This window comes from Bombus affinis, chromosome 9 (genome assembly GCF_024516045.1).
Source record: "Bombus affinis isolate iyBomAffi1 chromosome 9, iyBomAffi1.2, whole genome shotgun sequence".
NCBI classification, from domain to species: Eukaryota; Metazoa; Arthropoda; class Insecta; order Hymenoptera; family Apidae; genus Bombus; species Bombus affinis.
Window position 1 is genome coordinate 8056459 of NC_066352.1, and position 21427 is coordinate 8077885.

Genomic DNA, 21427 nt, shown 5'->3' on the forward strand with positions numbered 1-21427 from the left:
TACTTTAAATGGAAAGGCACCAGAAAAAAAACCTCTATGGAAAAGTCTGCTTTTTTTGCAATAACCTTCGGGCCTCAGAGACTAGTTCATAATGACTATTTTATCGAGCCACACCGGCCCATGAGATTCAGCGTTTCTTTCATTATTTTTTCTTCTTTTTACTTTTTCTTTTTTTCGTATACTCAGTCTTCGACGTCTTTCATAACCTACGATGTATGTATAAATATAAATATAATATAATATAAGATCTATAAATAAGTGTATAAATAGTTACTTAATACTGATCTTCCTCTCTCCACCTGCGGAACAAGGCTGCCATTACGAGATACAAAGTTGCGCGTAAGTGTTATAACAGTGCACACCGGGCATGGAACTGGATGAAATACCCTAGACGCGTCGATGTTTCGTTAACAGGGGCGTTTTACGAGCAATTTCGAGGAGAATTTCCTCGCGGTTTGGAAATCATCCCCGCGCCTGTGGTAAAAGCCAGGGCTGCACAACGTTTTGCCGGCCAAAGTATCGCTCTTATGCAAATCTAATCAAAGGCAATATCTCGAGGTTTCTCTCTGGCCCGATGGAAATTCAGTTTTGGTCAGAAATGAACGAGTGAGCTCGCGGGGTGAGCGCTGCTGTGTTAAAAGTCAGTTCCATGCGCCGCGTGCATACGAAAGAGCAGCGGTGACGGCAATTTTTGAGAGGGAAAACCTTTCCGTTTTGGAACGTAAACACACTTTGTTAGACTTAGAATTTTCTCGCTTGCTCTAAAGAACAAAAAAGATTAAAATCCTCGCGTGTACGCGAGAACACACGCGCGGGAGGTAGTATTCCACGAACACGACATTTTTTTTTTTTTGTTTTTTTTTTCTCTGAAGAGACATTTGCACAATGTTCCTTTACACTCTTTGTACTCGAATTGACTCCGTGAACGTGAGATCTAAGCGATTCTACGAACACTAGTAATAAAGGAAAAGGAGATACTAGCGACCGTTTCTTTAAAAAACGGCCAGATACTCAATACGCTTAACACTTAACCAACCGAACGGGGAGATCTCCCCTCTGTGAAAAACATCGCTGCGTGACCAAACACAGAGGTCTCCCTTTTTGACTTTAGCAACGCGATTTCTTTTCTGTTGTTGTCGTTGTTGTTATTATCAGTTATCGTTTACCTGGAATTGTTCCCAATTAATTGCACCACTTTTTTTGCTTTTATAAAGTACAGTGTATTTAAATTACACCAATTTAGTGATGTCAAAATTAATTAAAAAGTTACATTGACTAAATAAAGTTACAATCGAACGGTGCCACACAATAAACAAATATTAAAATGCATTGTGAATTTTTAATTCATATTCAAGTCATGTTATTTATCTTTAGTCATTTTTAATGTTTTTAATTTCGCCTATATTTTTATATATTTATAATATACACTTTTAGTTTGATGTTCTGTACAAACAATATGTGAAATTGTTAAATAAAATCATTATCGCAAGATATAATCAACTACTCAAATAATTTTTAGACTTCTTTGTCTTTTAAGTAGTGAATATTAGTCATCGATGCCTGGAAAAATGCGCGGTGAACAGCGCATAGGTTGGTTTGTTCGAGCGCGGTGGAAACGTATGGCTCGCTGTGACGAGCACGGTTGGCTAAGTGTTAATTATTTTCTTAATAATAAAAACTCTTAAATGTTAAAATATAGACGTATAATAAATAATTAGAAATCTCTTACGAAAATATCAAACGAAGAACACGATTAAAAATAATCGAGCGAAGCGTCGCTCGCTGATTAGAGAAATAAAGCAAATGATTGCTAGTAGTACAAGACAAACACGACGAAGGGCGAATTTCATATGAAACTGCGACCACGCGTTCCATCTGTGACATGGAATGTGCAAGCAACGCGGCCGTTTTACGCGACAATCTCGGGTTCTGCTTCCTCTCTGTCCGATGTCCGTCTATCGCGCGTATCTTTTCGATGTTCTATACGACCGCTGTGTATAAATATAGCCGAGCACACGATTTGCATCAGCGCGTGCGCACGTGTTTTTATTTCTTCTTCTTTTTTTTTTTTTTTTTCTTAATTTCTTATCACTCTCCGTCGTTCGTATTTCGCGAGCGTAACGTATGGAATTCTAGGTGAGGTAAGCCGGTTCCGATTTCGCTAAAAAATGTTTATGCTCTAAGCGCATGAACGGCGATATCAATGATCCCTCTCGTATTCCGTGCTTCAATTTAATATGCCTTTTCAAATTATCGGATCTCGTTAACGATATCATGCAGATTTGGCACTGATATTTATCGGGGAAATGCGATTTCATGTGCTTTTTTATGTTCGCTACGCTCTTGCCACAAAGCTTACAACACTCCGTACCGAGGTTGGAGTGTTCTAGCTTCGACTGACTCTCTTTACTTATATCCTTCTCTTTTTTGCAAGTTCCTGATGTTCCTGGAATTACAAGATCCCGTTTCAATTAAATTGCTTAGGCGACTAATTATGATTACCGACAATCTCTACCAGACTCATGATAAGGTATATATATATATATATATATAAAGAGAGAGAGAGAGGAATATATAAACGTGTATATGCCTCTCGTATAGTATCACACTCTACGGTCAAGTCAAATAGGTTGCAGAAAAGAGGGGATTCTCAATTAATTACGTTCTCCAATCAATATTACGATGATATCATTACGAAACACCACACTCGTATATAGTAATATTACGCATGTCTAGAAATGCCTACTCGTAACCAAAGATATAAATATAAAACGTTCATATCACGTAAAGAAGAAAAACAAAAAACGCACACCTACGATCTCATCATCGTCAAGAATAACAATACAAAAACGCAAAGCTAAACACAACACGTCGTCACACAACCGACGAGAGCAAACCAACATCGAGAAAAGAGAAAAAGAGAGAGAGAGAGAGACAGACAGACAGACAGAAAATATAAAAAAAAATAGGACGACATGTAAAAAAGTAAAAGATAAAAAAAATACAAAATCAGATATTAAAACGGGATACAAAAAGTAAAAGAAGAAAAAGTTCCGTTTAAAAGACCAACGCAAGCGGAAGAACCTTGGTTGAAAGAGTTTGCTTGTAAATGCGATACTTTCTCGAGACGAGTGCTAGTATAGTCGGAGAAAAAAAGTGGTGCGAGTTTGTACTTTCTTTTATCGACGTATTAGTTGACACACACACGCGAGATGCATCCTGGAGATTAATCGATATTCAACGTTTGCCAGAATAGCGAAATTCTATATCAACATCCTTTGCCATTTGTCGAGCATCGATACGAATTAATACAATCGTGAAACGACGACGACGACGGAGACTATGACAACAACGACGACAGCGATGATGTTACTGCAAGATCGAGCGCCAACAGTTTTCAAAAAATGGTAAACGGATCGTCACGTTAGCAACAAAATCCTTGCATTCTTTGATAACATTATATAGATATCGTTTAGACAGCGTAACGTGTTTCTCTTGAGTCAGTCACACGACGATATTCGTCTCAAGAAAAATCACGATCACAAACGAAAACGATTCGGGTTATGTAACTCGCTTTGCTACCGAACCGGTGCGACGCTCGTGTTCGATCCATTGATCACTTACGTAACAAGAACGCAGCATGTGTATATCCGTATTTTGTTGCTAATATTTCCATTTACTTATGTACTGGTGATACAGGTTAAAACAAACAGGCGCAAGAGAGACGCGTGAGAATGTAAGATTAAGATCGCTGGTTACGGTGACGTAAGAACGTGGCAAAAGGTATTTGTAAGAGGATAGAAAAAACAGTGTGTAAAAAGACATGCATAGAGAATCCCGCCGTAATGATATACGTATAATATATACATACATACACACGTACATATAATGGAATATGCATATCTACATATATATACGTGTATATATGTATTCGTTTATAAATAAAGTTTATAGCTATGCAAAACACACGTATATACATTTGTTCTCACGCAGATGAGACACACCCACACGCACTCCGTCGCTCTCGCGCGCAATCATACCGTGGATTCCGTTATTTTGTCACGCACACGCAAATCCACCGATGTGTTAGATGTAAAGGTGTGAGCAAATAGGTGTATGTAGATACACGTGTGTATGTATGTATATATATGTAATATACGTAAATGTGTATAGAGTAACAGAAAAAAAAGAAGGAAAGAAACACAATACATACGAGACCTTATGTACAATCATCAACCATACAACCGTCTCAAGAATCTCAATCAAACAGGAGTACTGTCCATTTGCTGATACCAACAGAAGAAATGTCCACTTTGCCGATACCACTTCCCAAGAGAAAAAGCAACTGTTTTTTTTTTTTTTTTTTTTTTGTTGCTTTCTTTTTACTTATTTTTGGTTTTCTTTTTTTTCTTTTTTTTTTTTTTTTTTTTGTTAGATGTAATGTAGTTCCTATTGCTTTATTAACACATTGACGGGTTTGTGACTACTATAGTGACATAGCAAATGCACGATACCATCACCACAACACCAAGGATGAATATTGTGTCATCTATACCCATATATATATATACATATATATATAATACACGCACACATATGGTCAGTTCATGTATGCATATATATACATACACATATACAGGATACATCGTAGCAAAGAAAGTTGTTCGTGTTTTCTAAAAAGAGGTTACCACTCACTACGCTTGCCAGACTTGGAAATAGAGGGATGCTCGCTTCGTACGCCTATATGTACGACTCGACGCGCAAAAATTCTTGCAAACGTGCATGCACATCTCCCTCGATTTCTTAGATCTCCGGTATTTCCGTCGCTATCTTTTGCCATTATTCATTTTATTATTCGCAATTGTATCAATTACTACAAAAAAGAGGCGAGAAAAAAAAGAAGTGAAAAAGGAATGTATCCTTATACATAAAGGAATTATACCAAGATAAACTCACTAAAAATGACGAGAAAGATGACTTATCAAAATCATCGTTGCAATAACGGTGTTCAAAGGAGCTAAGGAAATACGTGAAATCTAAATGTAATTTTGATCATAATGATAGATATTTATAGGTCTTACCATCGAGTCCGTCGAGCATTTCTGGGGGATTATGGTGTTCGGACGATTCAATTGTTGACACACCATCGCTTAGCGTGCCTGTTGTTGCTCCTCCTTCTTCTCCTAGCAGTCCAACTGGATGACCCTGCACACGTCACGATTATACATTATAAATTCAACTGTGGACAAAGACACTTCGAGGGATTTATCTACAAATTCTTCCGTCCCGAAAAATATCAGTTACTTTACTGTTATCGCATTCGTCTACTACGCTAAATTAAACAACGATTAAATAGAACGAAATATAAGGGAAACAAATGTTAACTTTCGAATAATCTGACCGGGTAAGAATTCATTTTAAATATATTTAATTTATTTGGAAACATGAGATAGTAAAAGAGATAATATCGAAAATGAAATTGAAATCGAAATGTTATCTTTTCCTCTTTCCTAGGAACTTTTTTTAGTTTGTATAAATAAAATCAACTATTGAAATTGATTCAAATTAATAAAACGGAATCACGTCGTCTTTTATTTACCATTTGCATAATTAATAATAATAAGTATGGGAGGGAGGGAGAAGAAAATATAATTTGTCGATTTCATGAAAGACAATTCATTAAAATCTTAAATGCATGCTTAATCGTACATTTCACAGAAAAAGTCAGCATTCTCTATAATAAAAATATTGGATTTTCACATTTATTTACATTTCACGCGAGAGATATTCATAACAGAAATACACATGCTTTGGCAATTCGGCTCTTTCTAACAATACTTCAATGTTAATAACACACACTGACAGTGTAAATGTTATTACATAAAAATATTAGACCCGCAAATATACAAATGTAAATTTTAGCATATAACTATAATTATATAGCATATAGCATAAACTATATAATATAGCATATAACTCGTGAAAGCGTAAATATTTTTTCACGTTAAAGATATCATTAGATACATAAACATATTTTTCGCTTAGACATCTATGTATTAATTTTATAAACTTGAACAACAGTTGCATTTTGACGTAATATTAAAATCAAATATTTAAACTATTTATAATTTCCATAAAATATTTCGTCATACAATATCTGCTAAGATACATACAACTTTAAAAAAGGATTTTACATTATTTTACTTTAATTATACAAATATAAGATATTTAAAAATGTCATAACAAGAGCTAAAATTCTTGAGTCAATTGAAAATATATGTATAGCACGAAATATTAAACACATCATTATTTAAAATTTGGTTCATTTCAATAAAAATTAATTACAAAGGTATTGTAAAAAATGTCAATTTTAAACTTATGTTGGAACTATATATATATTGAAAGAAGGTAAGCTTCGTAATTTATGTTCACTTACCCAAAATTACATAGACAATTTAATGGTTTATTAAAACTGAGAGAAATATAAGGAAGGATATATATCCTTTTGAACTGCTTTCAAAATATGTATCATGGCATGAACATGTTTTTAAGAGGAAATAAATAACACAATTAAATTTTATCAAAATGTGGTATGGGTGGTAAAGTTTGTACAGCCTTAAATAATTACAGACATATATGAAGATATAGGCCTTATAATAATAGGAAGTAAAAAAATGTTGACAGTTTTTTATAGCATTCATCAAATCTTCTTTTGTATGATCAAAATATTTTGTTAATGATTGAAATTAGATTGAACCTTAATTGAGCAAAATTAATCAAAAATCAGCTGTTATTAAGATACAATTATAATGAAAAATCAGCAGGTTTCCATGATGTAAGAATAATTTTCTTTTGCTTTGCTTTCTTTAGCTACACACAAATTATGAGCCTTACACTTATCATGATGATTGACAATCTCGAGTCTAAAATTCCCATTCCCAGCAGCAAATGAAGTACGTATTTCGGGAATTGAATTACTCCATTTTCTACAATATTTACAAAACATAAGATTCTTTCTTTCGTCATATTCAAGCCAAGAGTACATATCTAACCATCCAATTTTGAATTTACCAGCCCTTCTACTTTGTGTAATAGGACGTTGTGAAATATTACATAAACTTGATTGAGTTATTGACATGCTTGGCTGTGGATTTACAATTATTGATCTATTTACATCATTATTACTGTGAAACTTATTACCACTGGCATTACTTTCAGGAAGTGAACCAAATAAAGAATTAAATTCTACATTATTACTCTTGTGCGAATTAGACTTTAAAGATACAGATTGATTCTGTGGAGCTTTGTAAGGATTATTAAATGCAGTCTCTGACATATTGATAGACATAGAACCTCCAGCCATGATAGTGCTTTCGCGAGAAACTTGTATCACAGCAGGATCTTGTTGATTTTGGGTCATGTTCTGTACATCCATAGTTTCGTCACTCTTCCCATCTCTTTGAACCTCCCACTCCACACTAGTCTGTCAACAGAGAAGGAAAGGATATGTGTTTAATCAACACATCTTTGATTTTGTCTTTTAGCATATAAGAAGCCAATTTCGTATCTCTATTTAAATATCCCTTCCTTCCCATGTTTGCTTGGACTGAGTAGTTGTAGGAAAATAGTAGAAAATCATTGATTACAGGAACAGTAACGAAACTTCACATTTTTTGTACAATCTACTCGACATATTGTATAATTTCACGAATAGCTTACAAGCTATGCATGTGTGTGTTAAAGTATTTCTTTGAAAATACAATTTGGTTACACAATACAACAATAAAATAGAATAAAATAACATTCTGAAATAAAAGCAATACGTAATATAAAAGATTAATTCCATTACGATGCATAAAATATCAAAATTTACACTACATTAAAGCAACTTTTAACTATGAAAATATAAACTTTTAACTATGAATTTAAATATGAAAAAAAATTGATTTGTTATATATATTTAATATTATAAATGATCATAGCAACTTTTATTAAAATTATATGGACGAATTTAAATATTGTATTGAATAGTTAAAAGTTATTTATTTTTTGAATTAATAAGTAATCTAATATAATACAGCAATCATATAAAAAGAAATGTTACAACTTACTATATGAATTTCATATTACAGGAAGCATATAACTACATATTATCAACTATTTACATGCTATCAATTATACTACATGCATGTTGTAACTCTTTCTCATAAATATTTAAAACATACTAATAAAAAAAAAGCTGAAGGGTACTTACTGGGAGGGAAATGTTGTCATGGAAGTCTGGCAAATGATGATCTAACTCTTGCTTGATTGAAGGTTGTGGCTGTGATGCAGGAGACATAGGTCTACCACCATCTTCCATATCACCTCCCATGGCATTATTTAACTTTGGAATCACGGGAGGGCTTGATTTGTAACTACATTGTGACGATGCCTGGAAAATAATAAATTACAAAATTATGCACTTTAGAAGCATTACAAATAAAATTATTTATAATCGTTGTAATAATACTTGTATCTAGCATATTTAAATTTACAACATAAAGGAAACTTCTTCTTTATAATGAAAAAAAAGATTCTTTTGATTGACTAAAATTTTGAATTATTTTCTTTATTGTACATTATTTAGAAAATTTCTATCAAAATTAAAATATACAGAACAGTTACTTAAAGAGAGGAACTATCCAAAACATCATTAATTCTAAAGGATTAGTCTGTGACAGAAATGATATTTTAAGATCAGCATTTGCTATATACCTCAAGGTTACAAGTACAGATATTTGGAAAGCTGTCCAATCATATAGATATATAATTTAATGATAATAAAATGCGATCATTATCTTCGAATTTTAGGCGCTACCTGTAAGGAAATTTTGAGCATACACACGTGACTACACGTGTATACGTGTACGCATGCATGCACAACGCACGCGCGCAACTTCGCGGGAGCATATGTTTTGAAAACGATTTATTTAAAAGCAACAAATTTACATGAAACCAATACCGCAACATAAACTTGCATATAATACAAAAAATGCGGCAATTAGATAATAAAATAAACGTACAATAAAGAAAACAAAACACACATTTTATGTACTCCATTTTCAAAAATACACAATATATATATTATTTCACCACTATTGAAATTTCTGTTTACTTTGTTTTATACTGAGACATAATTTTCTTCTTGTTTTATCATAGTTTATTTCTCAAGCATTTTAAATAGGATACAGATTATCTAGAAATGGAATAGCTAGTACTTACAGTTATCGGAGTACATAAAAATCTTAAAACTGATACAAATTAAAAGAAAGTGACCTACTTCATAATTCTTATTATGTTTACAGAAAAATATTGACAAATTTTGTACACATATATTGTAAAGAAATATGGAAGAATTAGAAAAGAATTTAAAATTTTTTACAAAGAAATATTTTTGACACGATTAAAAAGAATGAATTATTCTATTTCACTATTTTTATTCTATTATATTGTTGTTGCAGACATTTTATTAAATAATTGCTTATTATGAACTTGAAAATGAAAACAATAATAACACAAATTATGACAGAGGAAAAATGTATGATATCTGAATTATTTAAGAGTAAAAACATAACTCTCATGATACTTACATGCATAAATTAATAACATTGATATAGAATATTTAAAATTACATACCTGAGAGTCTGACATGAACCGTTCACTGGGTGGACCACTAAGGGAAACATCATAGCTGCCCGAGGCCTTTCGTTTCCTCTTTTCAGGAAGAGGCTGAAGGTTAGGCGATTCAGTATGCCTAACACCAGATTGTGTTTCTGGTTCTGGTGATGGACTTTTCTCTTCTGCCTTGTTATTTACACTATTATCAGTGAGGCCTCTAATCTGTAATGCCTCAGCTGTTTTAAGGAACATCGGTAGCAGATGCTGACTAACGTTAACTTCTCCCTTATACATAAAATGCAGCAATGCCTTCATTTCCGTTTCATTGACATCCTTCAGGAATATAATTGGATGGGGATGGGTATTCTGGAGGAAAATGCTCTCAAAATATGGACTGCATGCAGAGAGTATCGTCTGGTGTGCCTTGAATGTCTCTCCAACACACGCCAGGGTAACGTCGCAGAGTGCCTCTCTGGCAAGCAAGGAGCTGAGAACGTCTGTGAGGTTGGCTGGATGATTGTTCCACCGTAGGCAATACTGTTGGTCCATCTTGTCTATCTCCAATCCCAACCCTACAACCAAACTAGCTGCCCTGAACTGTCCACACTAGAGACTTTGATCACCCTGACTACAGAATGACTCCCTAACCCTTAAAACGTTAACTCACACGCCTTCTTCACGCACACTCTCCTATATCGGCCTGACGATATCTCCTCAGAGATTATATCGCAACTCTAGACCCACACAACTTCCTCCGTGCTTCTGCAAATGTGCCACATTGCAGTATAACTGTAAAACCCTTCAGGGTTCACGCGTCGCTACTATACGTACCAAAAACATTTTTTCGCATAACCTCAGTAACCGAAAAATAACAGCGTTCGCGATTTTACTTCGACAAATGTAACGCGAATTAAAAGAAGGTTAGAGTATTAATTGCGACGCAGTATGTGTCACCCACGGATATGATAATATCCTATATTCGAAGATAATGTTTTCGGCAATGTCAATATTCGCGAGGCTTGGGCGCCATTGTCGGCCGTACTCGTCTAGCCACGAGCCTTCTCGCGAAAACTCGATTTGTTGATGCTCGATTTCTAACCATTCAAACACGCTTCACACGCGGCTTTATTTACCTAAACCCAGCGCCAGCTAACTAACGCATCGTATACACTAACGACCCGAGTTTGTTTATCGTCCCGATGATTACTCACCTTTCGCAAACTTTTTGCCATTACAACGCCACCCGACCCTTAACGTCCACTACCATACCAATCTGCCAATGCCTACGGCCTTATTTTTAAAATACTTTTGACCTTCGTGCATCTGCCGGGGGGAATGGCGCGAAGGGCGCTCGAATTCAAACGTTGCTAGTCACGCAATACGACTTCTCTCGACAATTTCGGTTTAATTGAACGTTTGTTTCACTTTATATTTACATACTTTTGTATCCATATTTCCAATAATGCTAATTTCAGCCTAAGATGCAACAAAAACCTAAGAAAAATATTATCTGTTTTTCGAAAAGTAGAAAACAATGACTTATATTAAAATATCGTTATGCAAAAGTTTATTTTTCCGTTTTCAACGTTCCTATACGATATGATATAATAATAATAATAATAATAATACGATTGTAAATCCAAAATGGAAATAACACGCGATGCATAATTTACCCAAACAAAATTACTGTCGAAATGTATAAATTATAGAATACGTGAAAGTTAAAAGTTAAAAAATGTAAACAAATTTCCAATTCAACTACTTTTACTAAACGAATATCGTGATAAACGCATTTATCTTATTGACGTCTTGAAGCGCCTTATTTTAGCAGAAATTATGCTTTCTCCAATGGACTCTTTCCTCTTGTCAACAAAATTCCTATCATAGTACTATCATGAATATAAATGATTTCAATCGTCATATATAGCGTGAAAGTTTAAGAGCTTGAAATGTTTCCATAATAATCAGAATAAACGAAACGATTCCTATTCATTTTACAAAGCTAATCATGTGATTGAAAACAATTATCATAGTAAAAATTAATTTCTCTTCCTTTCTCTCTTTTTTTTTTTTTTTTACTTTTTATAAAGCATTTTTTACAAATACGTTTAGATACATCGTGTGATACTTTTGAAAATGTTACACGGAAATTCGGTTTCCGGTGAAACGTGGCAAACTTATACCCTGTTACGATATTGTAATGCACGTAATGCATGTAAAATTCATAGATCTTTGAACCAGATGCTATAAAAAGAAAACCTTAAAATCCGCTTTATTCTTGAACAAATCCCACCCTCCTTAAAAATCGAAATCTAATCTAAAGATTTGTTTGCAAAGTTATTATCACGTAACTACTTCCTCGTATGAAACACGATTGATGAACACGAAAATGTTGCCACTCTTTTTTCATAAGCCCGTTTCTTTTTCTGCTGGTCCATTAGTTAAACGGACGTATTTGCGCTACGTTATACGAGAGGGGATTACATTTCACGGAAAATCATGCAATGTAAAGAAGTCGATCGACTTCATTTGACTCCACTAAATGGTAATTCGCGTAAATCGTAAGCTTTCTGATATTAATTTCGGCCGTCCGCGAGCCGAACGATAATCGCGTTAACCATTCAAAATCAATAGGTAGCGGGAAAATTGGAAAATCTCCTTAATTGGTTTTCGAATATGGATTTACAAGCTTTGCCCGACCATTAACAGATTTAATCCGCACTTTGATTGGCACTGCGCAAAATTACTATTCGTCTGCTTGTCCCTGACGAAGATACGGTCGTGTTGGCAAATAGGAATTCAGTGTATTAAGCGGATAACACAGTGAGTATAATTGAATTTATCTCAGGCTCGTGTGTTTCTGAGGATTTTAAACGATTGGCCTGGCAATGAAGACAATAGATGCTGCTGTTAGGGCCGCAATATTTTTACTGATTCACCGACTGAAAACATTTTAAACCGATAACTTCGTTTAAAGAAGCTTCGCGTTTTGCTTCGTGATGTACTTTCGCTTCGCGGCTAGGCGTTGTCGTAAATTATAACAGATATTACCCTGATGAAAACATCTCGTTTAGAAGAGACCCGTAAATAAGCGAAAGGGAAAATATTATTAACCGTATCAGGACGTATAGTGAATTCGAAAGTATTCTGCGAAAGGGGGAAACTTTAAATGATTCGCTGCTCGAATCTACTTCTTGTTCCGTCTCGCGTACTCGTAGAAAATTTCTCACGATATATATATATATTTTTTTTTTTCTCAACTTTTCCTTCTCTTTCCCCTCGTTCGGATGACTGTGACAAATAGTATAAACGGGAGAATTAAAGGAAACAGAAGAAGTAGAAGAGAGAACGAGTAATCGTATCCGGTGGTATCAAGTCGGATTTACTCGTTTCATCGATGAATAAGTACTGGAAAGGCTGCAGTAGTTAGCTATTAGCGCGTTTACACGGACTTTTTTAATCGCGTCGGAGCCAATTTTATCGCATCGAAGAACGCAAAGCTATTACTAACAAAGAGCCTGCCCGTTTACTAGACATTAACAACATCATCCTGGGTCAACTAAATGGTTACGCAATTAATTGTGCGAACCGGTTCCTAGAGCGAGTTGTCTATAGATACCGTTCGAGAAAAGAATCTGCTTCTAAAGTAATATATATACATATGTTTCATATGTAAATATGACATGTCTACATGGTCGTCAGAAAAAATTAAAATCAACAAGAATATTCAACACTGAATCATGTGCATGCGTATGTGTGAAAGAGCAAAGATCGGCGATATTAAAGAACAGACATACAAAGAGAAAAATAGTAAAGCAAGGAACGGACCTGTAGATCCTCCTACAGCTGGGATATCGGCGAGCATCACCGTTATCTGCATAATTATCTCGCGATGGCCTTGATTGTTCCACGAGGAAAACAAGTGGAAGCAGGTATATCGTATTGTGGCTGAATACGTCGCTGTTTTTCGCCCTAGCGCGTTGAGAAGTCGCGCGGCAAAAAAAAAAAAAAAAAAGACATGTTTCTGTCTTCCGTGCGGCTGGCAGATCTTCAGGGACGATCTTCGCGCGGTGCATACCGGAAATGCAGCGGTGCCACGCGGCTTGCGCGATCTTCTCGCGCTGCGCGCATGTTCGCGCGTTAACTGCGCGCGCGCCGATTCCTCGTAAATTACCCAACACAGACTATTAGCGCGGCATTTCGCGATAAAACTTCTAATTATCTTTTCTTCTCTTTGTCGTGATGAATAATTAATGGATCGACGCATGTACGTGCACGATCGTTCTTCAAGTATCTTCGATTTTTGTTCGGTACTTGGTCCGATCGTTCGGACTAAAACTCGCAACGAAAAGAGTGTCGTACACGTTGGTATACATAATTCACGCTCGAACAAAACGCAACGGATTCACGACAGTGCAGTAAAGTTTAATGCAGTGGTAAGAAAGTTCGCATAAAATACGCTGTCTCGATAAAAGACGCAGGCTGCTGCGCTCGGTCGTACGTTTTCTTAGCGACAATGCGGTGGTATAACTTAGAAGGAGAAGAAATAGCACGCTTTAAACGTGTAATTTTGAAAAGATCGAGACGTTTTGCCGCAGAAACTTCGGGGCCTTTATTAAACGTTCTTACGCGTTACACAAGTATTGCTGCTAGTACAAGACAATTGAAAGTCGTAGTTATACTGCGAATTAATTTCCCTTTCTGTCTCTATCTCTCCCTCTCACTCTCTCTCTCTCTCTTTCTTTCTCTTTCTCGCGCAATATATACTTCTTCGATTTTCTGCGATCAAAAGATTCGATCGATATCGATGCGTCATCTTGGACGACGTCACGATACGTTCGACAGACGTACGGTAAAAAAGAGACACGAGAAATTGCTTTCTGTTCTCTCTCGTCGTCTTTTTCAGAAAGGTAGAGTGTAAACACATTGTTTGGCGTTGATTATGTTCGAACTTTCGACCAGTTCGTTTTAATAGGAGCATCGTCTGCTGCATCAAGCTATAGAAAATGAACGATAACTGTTCATCGGTTTATAAAACGTGAAATATATTCATGATACTTATTTTTCTTTGCTTTTTCTCTCCTTTTTTTGTTAATTCTATTTTTATCTTATTTTCCTTTTAATCAACGCTAAGTCGATGCAAGGAAAAACTACATGCGCGCATGATAAAATATGGTTCGTTTCCCACCGCTCATCGTAAAGGATTAAAAATTAATCTTGATATACCGTTACTGTAATATTTGTCCACCGAAGTGCACGATGTAAGGAGGGCATTCTGTATTTGCATAAGGAAAGAACGTTACCGGAGAAACATTGCGCAAATAATGCCGAGAAAATTCTAACGTAACTACATACGGCTCGTCTTTTTTATTTCGAATCTTAGCGCACGAAATTCTTCGCTCGGTTTTATTTCTCTCGAATCCTATTTTTCGATTGTGAAACGATCGGTATATTTCTAGGAAATTTGCATTACAAACTTTCATAAAAACACGTGCCCGTAGGACGTCGCTTTTAAATTATATCTTAAGGAATGTTTCGTTTGTACAGGCCGAAGAACGTTTCCGATTCAGAAATATCATTTCACGTATTTCGAATTCTGATTCGAGGAAGAAATGAGTTTCTTTATTCCCTCTCTACCTTTCCTTTCTACCGCTGTCTCCTATGAAAAATTGCGAAATTTAATATTTATCACCTTACGCAACTAGGTAAATTGCAATTTTAGATGTAAGCTACATAATGAGTAATTGCATAGTTGCGTATTTATTCGTCGCGCACTTCGGCCAATTACAAACCTTAAATTGAAGCATCTAGAAACTGAGAAACAACGTTTCTTCGTTTCAGTTGAAATGTAATTCTTCCGACATGAAATACGATATGTACTATATTGCTAATTTTATGATCTATCTTACGTACAATTTTGGATTTCCTTTATTTGTTACTATAAAGCTACGTATTTAAAAAAATAGATTTTTTATCATTTCATTGAGCAAAAGTCAGTCTTCGCGCGTTTTAACTTTCATATTCGTTTCGCTTATTGAAGTTTCATCGCCCGTAAATTTTCCTTGTTCTCATCTACAGCGTGAAGGAACATCTTTTGCCTGGTTTTACCGTACGCGAAACAATGAAAACGATACGATGGTCACGAAATAGGCCACGCACGCGTTCTTTGGCGAATATATTTTCGAGAATCGACAATCGCGTTACCGCGTATTTTTGTCCGCGCTCAGCGAGTTTATGTTTCAATCGGACGGTAAACCAATAAATACAGTCTAGTTTACTGAGCATATTATCGAAATCCGCTAAACTATACAGTTTTCCGACCAGTTACGGAATTTAACTAGGGATTCTGATCCCTCGGTTTCGATACATCCCGCATATTTTCTACGTTGAACGGTGCAACCATTTCCCTTATTTTCCTATCCGATTATCGACTCGCGTAAAAATAGAAAACGAACTGTCAAAACAGCGGATCAACGAACGAGCGAGGCTAGCGCGTCGATAAAAACTGGCCAAACAAATGCGTTTAAACGGTCGTGCTACAAGAAATATCGTATTTGATCGGTGGTAGTTGAACGTTTTTGCCTCGACGTGGGTTGCGTCTTAGTCTCTCGAAGGGAGATTGACAAAGTGAGAGAGAGAGTAACACGCGACGCATGCCTCTAGATCTCGCGATCGATGGGTCCGGTTCTGGTAGGTTGTTTGCGGGCCACGGAATAGGCGCGAATCCACAGCTGGCCTCCCCTCTAAGCGAACCACCGCGTGCAGCCAGAGGAAAGCCGAGCGCGCAAATTGAACGTATTCTCTCGATAGAGCTAACGACGCGAGGGTGTCGCGCGAAGGAAAATCTGAAAATCGACGCGCCGATACCGTGAAGGCGGATTAGGCGCATCGTTACCTGGTTTACTGAAATTCGTGAACATGAAATCCTGTCGACCTGGCGTGTAGCCGCACCATGCAGATTCAGAGGAAGGATCCCTTTTGATCCTCCTACGTGAAGATCTTCCGCGACGATCTTACGGGGACAATCCTCCTTGGTGACGAACGAAGACGATCCTCTTCACATTCACGGAAGGAACGATCAGCAGGCAGCTTCTTTTGCGTTTCACGATGGAACTGCGATCTCTGCCTTCTTCATGGACAGTACATTCGCGCACACGATAGTTACCAACGGAAAGAACGCACTCGTAATAATCGTTCGACACCGAGTAGATGTTATACGGTATCTTCAACTCATGAAACGCTCGTCATTCATGATCGCAAACGCGTCAAATCGAACGAACGAAGAAGCAAGGCAGGAAAGGAAGTTTCGATATGTAAAAACGAGAAACACAGACGGCGTAATCAGAGAGAGTGGTGTTAATAACGACCGTCGGTGATTACTTTTTCTCGTTGAATCGACGATCGACCAGGCAAGATCGAAACGAAATATTCTCGCGTAGCACGATTATCTCGCGACGCGACGTCGAAGACGTACAAATGCGAACGAAACTCCGAGAGGGAGAAACAACAAAGTGGCGTGTGTACCAAGTTGGCCGCGAAGCGCGACTGAGGCCAGGGGTGGCGCCGAGAGAGAGAGAGGGTGGCGTGGATGCAGGTCGACGTGTACGCTGCACGGACACATCCCCCCTAATGAATGCACCAGGCATGTGCGAGGGATTTTATGTTCGCCGCCGCCGCCGCCGCCGCCGCCACTACCGCCGCCACCTCTCTCTCCCCTTCAGCCTTCGCCACCAACCGAGAATCGGCCGCCACCCCCGTCGCCCAACCTCCGCCAGAGCTCACTCGTCCCCGCTAACCTCCTACCCTGACTCAACCCCTGCCACCCTTCTTCCTTCTCCACTGTCCTCCTCTTCCTCTTCCGTTCTTCACCCTTCCTCCTTCACGCATCCCTCTCTCTTTCTTCTCATCCCTGTCGCTCTTCGCGTACCTCCTTGTCTCGCGTACCTCCTTGTCTCGCGTTTTCTCTCCGACGAGTGAACAGCGGGCCACCACCCAACCGAGTCGCGTTGAAGCCCGTTTTCGCGCGCGGTACTCAATGCGTTGCACTCGTCGCAGCGCGAGCAGACGCGCGCCGGTCCCCAGGAAGCAGCGTGGGCGGTTTTGCCCCGTTCGCCGGGACCCTCCGCTCCTGGGGCTGTGCCCGGTTTTCACCTCCTCCTGCGTGCCTGCGGACGTACCCTGCACCCGCGATTGGTACGCACAACTAACCCGCCCGTACGCGAATCCTCTCCTGCACCTGCCACGGTTCTCCCTCTCTCTATTAATCTATCTGTTTCTCTTCTATCTCGCTTCACGCGCCTGCCTCCCTCTTCTATCTTTCTCGCCTTCGACCCTCTCACCCTCTCACCCTATTCCCCTTTCTCTTTTCCTCTCGCTTTCTGTTTAACCCTCTCTCACCCTCTCCTTCTATTCCTCCGCTCGTCTATTTACCCCCATTCCGCCTGCGCGTATCCCGTTCATCTTCGTCCACAAGCTCTCGCTACTCTCCGGGCCACTGTCCTATCTGTGTTCGAAGTTGACCACTGAGAACGTCGCCGAGGTTCGACTGCGGTTTTCGCCCTCGAGTTCCTCGCACGCTCGTGGCCGAACGAAGCGCAGCCGATATTATCGCTCGATCCACGTCTACCCTATCCATCGGTACCATGCTACACGATCACCATGGGAGAGAACCTGGATGTTACGACGGTCGGCTCCATGCATTTCTAGCGAAGCCTCTGAGATCCCTCTGTGCGTTACACGATTCGTAGGTATTATCAGCCGTAACATAACCGATGTTCTGCGACTCGGTAATCCTATCGGTGCAATCCTATGCGTTCCGTGTGCTCGAGCACGATAACCCTATGCATAAGAGAGAACTTATATGCGTTTCTAAAAATGTGTCGCTAATTCTAGTTGTAACGTTCCGATTGAATCGTAGTCACTGCGCGTGTTCTGGTCGACAAACGGTTCAAGTGCGAGTGTACGTCGTAAGTCTCGTAAGGACACGGTGCGTCCTAGATGAGGACGTCTTCCACAGCGAGCAGCGGCGGCACGCGAATGGTAACTACTAATAGCTGACAGCTCACAAGCCGTGTCGTTACTCTAATATTGATGCAGGATCAGGAAGATGTTGAAGGCTCGTTAACAAACGATCCGATGTTAAACGCGCCATCTTTCGTCGAAACATTCGTAGAACGAACGCTACGATCTTAAATCGCTTACGATTAGCGAATTATCGCATATGCTTATCGTTAGAAGTGAGTCTCGCGTGTTAACAACTGAAAGGAATGTGAGAAATGATCGTGTCCTCGAAACGACAAGACCATTGGAAGTCGTAAGGTCACGTCGTGTCGATGCAAGTTCGAGATCACACGCTGGACAACGGTTCCATGTCAACCGGGATGATCCTGTCGGACTCGCTCTAATTTCCAAAAAGAGATTGCGTGTCCGAAGGAAAGTACAACGTTCGACGAGAGTTTAGAACGTAGCTTAGCTAGATTTGCGTGACCGGAGAAGGGAATTTGCGTATTATCCATTTTTGAGGGACCGTAGCCACGTGTACCATCTCTGCGTTTAATTTGTATTCAGGCCGGGTCCCGTGGCATCTTAAATTTCTTTTAGTCTTCGTGACGCTTATGCGCTGCTTCAACCACGTAACTCGTAACGTGCATTAATTTCAGATTACATCGAAAGCTATCAAGGCCGAGCGCGTCTCACGGCGTGCCTTGGATCGCATTGTACTGTTTCCAAGGATTCTCTCCCTCTCTCGCTCTGATCGTTAACTGCGTCAAGAGTGGATTAACGAATATAACGGTCGGTTTACATCTCCTCCGCAAAACATTCGCGGATCTTAAATGCACGTCTGTGAAGGGGTACTCTGTACTTCATCCGATTGAAAAGATCGCATTGTGACTACCCTTCTAGATAAGAGACACGGGGCCTCCAAAGATTGAAATAAAGTATTTACTCCGGTTTCTCGGTGGGATTGTGGGATTGTGCTTCTTCCAAATGTTTCAGTAAAACCAGGCGACGTTGGATTTTCCTTATTTGAAGTATACAGGAGAGGAGACGGTCGTTAACTAACTGTATTACAACGATGCGCCCGGTTCGAGAGATAAAAATCGTGGACAAAAGACGAGAGGAAGAGGAGGAATTAAAAGAAGCAGAATACCGTAGACTTAGGTGGTACGCCGACTCGTGTATACTCAAATGAAACTTTTCGTTTGCCGTGCGCGTCAAGAGGCCAGGCCTTTAATAAACTTCCCGGTATTTTCACCGAGCCGTTGCGAATAACTGTTACCTATTACCTGTCACGCGCACGCTTACGAGTTTACCAAGCCCAGCGAGTACGTGTAACGTGGAACTAGGTCCAAGATGCGGACGTAAGAACAAAGGCCACGGTGCGATCGCATGAAAGTTTCGTGTCGAAAAAGAAAAACGGAAGAGGAAACTCGCGAAAGGGAATTCTCTGATCATTGTCACGTAGCCATATTTCTCCCACACCGTTCTAAAGGAAAGGGAAATATTCTTCCTCCCTTTTTTTGGGCAATTTCGAACCGCACGATCCCGCGGTACGGTTTGCTGGCAGCTTCGCATATTTGGCACTCGAACGACGACAAAGTGGAAAAATTCGACTAGAAGAAGGTAAAAGCTCGACGTATCGCAAGGGGAGAAAAAATAGCCCACGAACGAAGACGCTGCAGGGACGCAAGTGTCTCTCCGGGGACGTCGCGATACACCGAGGGGGTCGGTGTCATTAACGAAGCGCGGTAGCATGAAGCGTTCTACAGTGTATCATCGACGTCGATGAACAATGGCCGGACCAGGCTCCGGAGTGTTATTCGAGCATCTAGTTATGCACGGTTATTCAGAAAATTGTGCTTGAATGAAGTGTGCATCGCTGATTAAATAATACCGGACTGTGCAATAACGATTTCATCAATTTATTGCGCATCATCGATTGAACTTAACGCTGGCTCTATTAATTTACCGACATTGGGCCCAGAGGGCATCAATTTGTAGCCGTCGCATCGGTTTGCTAGCAGCACGTGCTATGCCAAATTGCGTGGCTGCGATGAATCGACGCCCCGGTCCGTGATACACGCGATCGCTCGTGTGCAATTTTCCATCTCAAAAATTGTAAATTCAATCAGGGCAAAGACGCGACTGTCTTTGAAAAAAGAAAAGAACAAAAGTAAAGAAAAAGACTCTACACGCCGGCTATTGCTGCTCCTGTTCTGTCTGAAGATTCGGACGATTCGCTATTTTATTCCAATCACGTTTTTTCAATGGAACGTCGTATCGAATCGAACATCTCAAGACCTTCCTCGGAACGAAGGAAATGAATTCGCGAGGACAACGTTCTGGCCACTGTGCTTCGCACCTCCTTCGCGAACGCTACACGATGCCATCGACGCAGCCGAACCGCGAAGGACTATCGAAATGCGAAATGTTTCCACTGCATTCGACACGAAAGGCGTGCGTTAATAAATTTGGAAAACATCTGTAAATATTCGCTGATTGCCAAAGCCAGACGTACGAACATCGCGCTCGCGGACTGAAGAAGAGGACTGAAAACAAATACTGTCGAGAATTTGCCATCTTTCATTTTGGATTGTTTAATTTTTTACCATCGTATCACGCTCAGACATGGCTGCTTTACCGATTAGAATTATTCGATATTAGACGAACAGTAATGATATAATAGGAGGAAATGTTCATGTAGCTCGTGCAAGCTTTCAAGCCTTACAACTATTCAACGTTTCATCGTTGAGAAAGCTTGATAAAA

General features: G+C 38.9%; 1 protein-coding gene across 19 annotated transcripts in view; it reads right to left on the reverse strand.

Annotated features, from left to right (window-relative positions):
* LOC126920010 (sex determination protein fruitless) overlaps positions 1-17295 on the reverse strand; it is an 80772-nt gene extending 63477 nt beyond the window's left edge. For 5 of the 19 annotated variants that reach the window (XR_007711862.1, XR_007711861.1, XM_050729827.1 and 2 more), the window contains exons 1-4: positions 13489-17291; positions 9679-10232; positions 8255-8434; positions 5082-5205 (exon numbers count right to left, since the gene is read on the reverse strand). Coding sequence is in view for 17 of the 19 variants with exons in the window: in XM_050729827.1 (XP_050585784.1) it covers positions 5082-5205; positions 8255-8434; positions 9679-10232; positions 13489-13927 (1297 nt within the window). In the remaining 2 variants the exon portion in view is untranslated. The other 14 variants (XM_050729839.1, XM_050729832.1, XM_050729825.1 and 11 more) reach the window with 12 other exon arrangements.
* Between the last annotated feature and the right edge of the window lie 4132 nt (positions 17296-21427).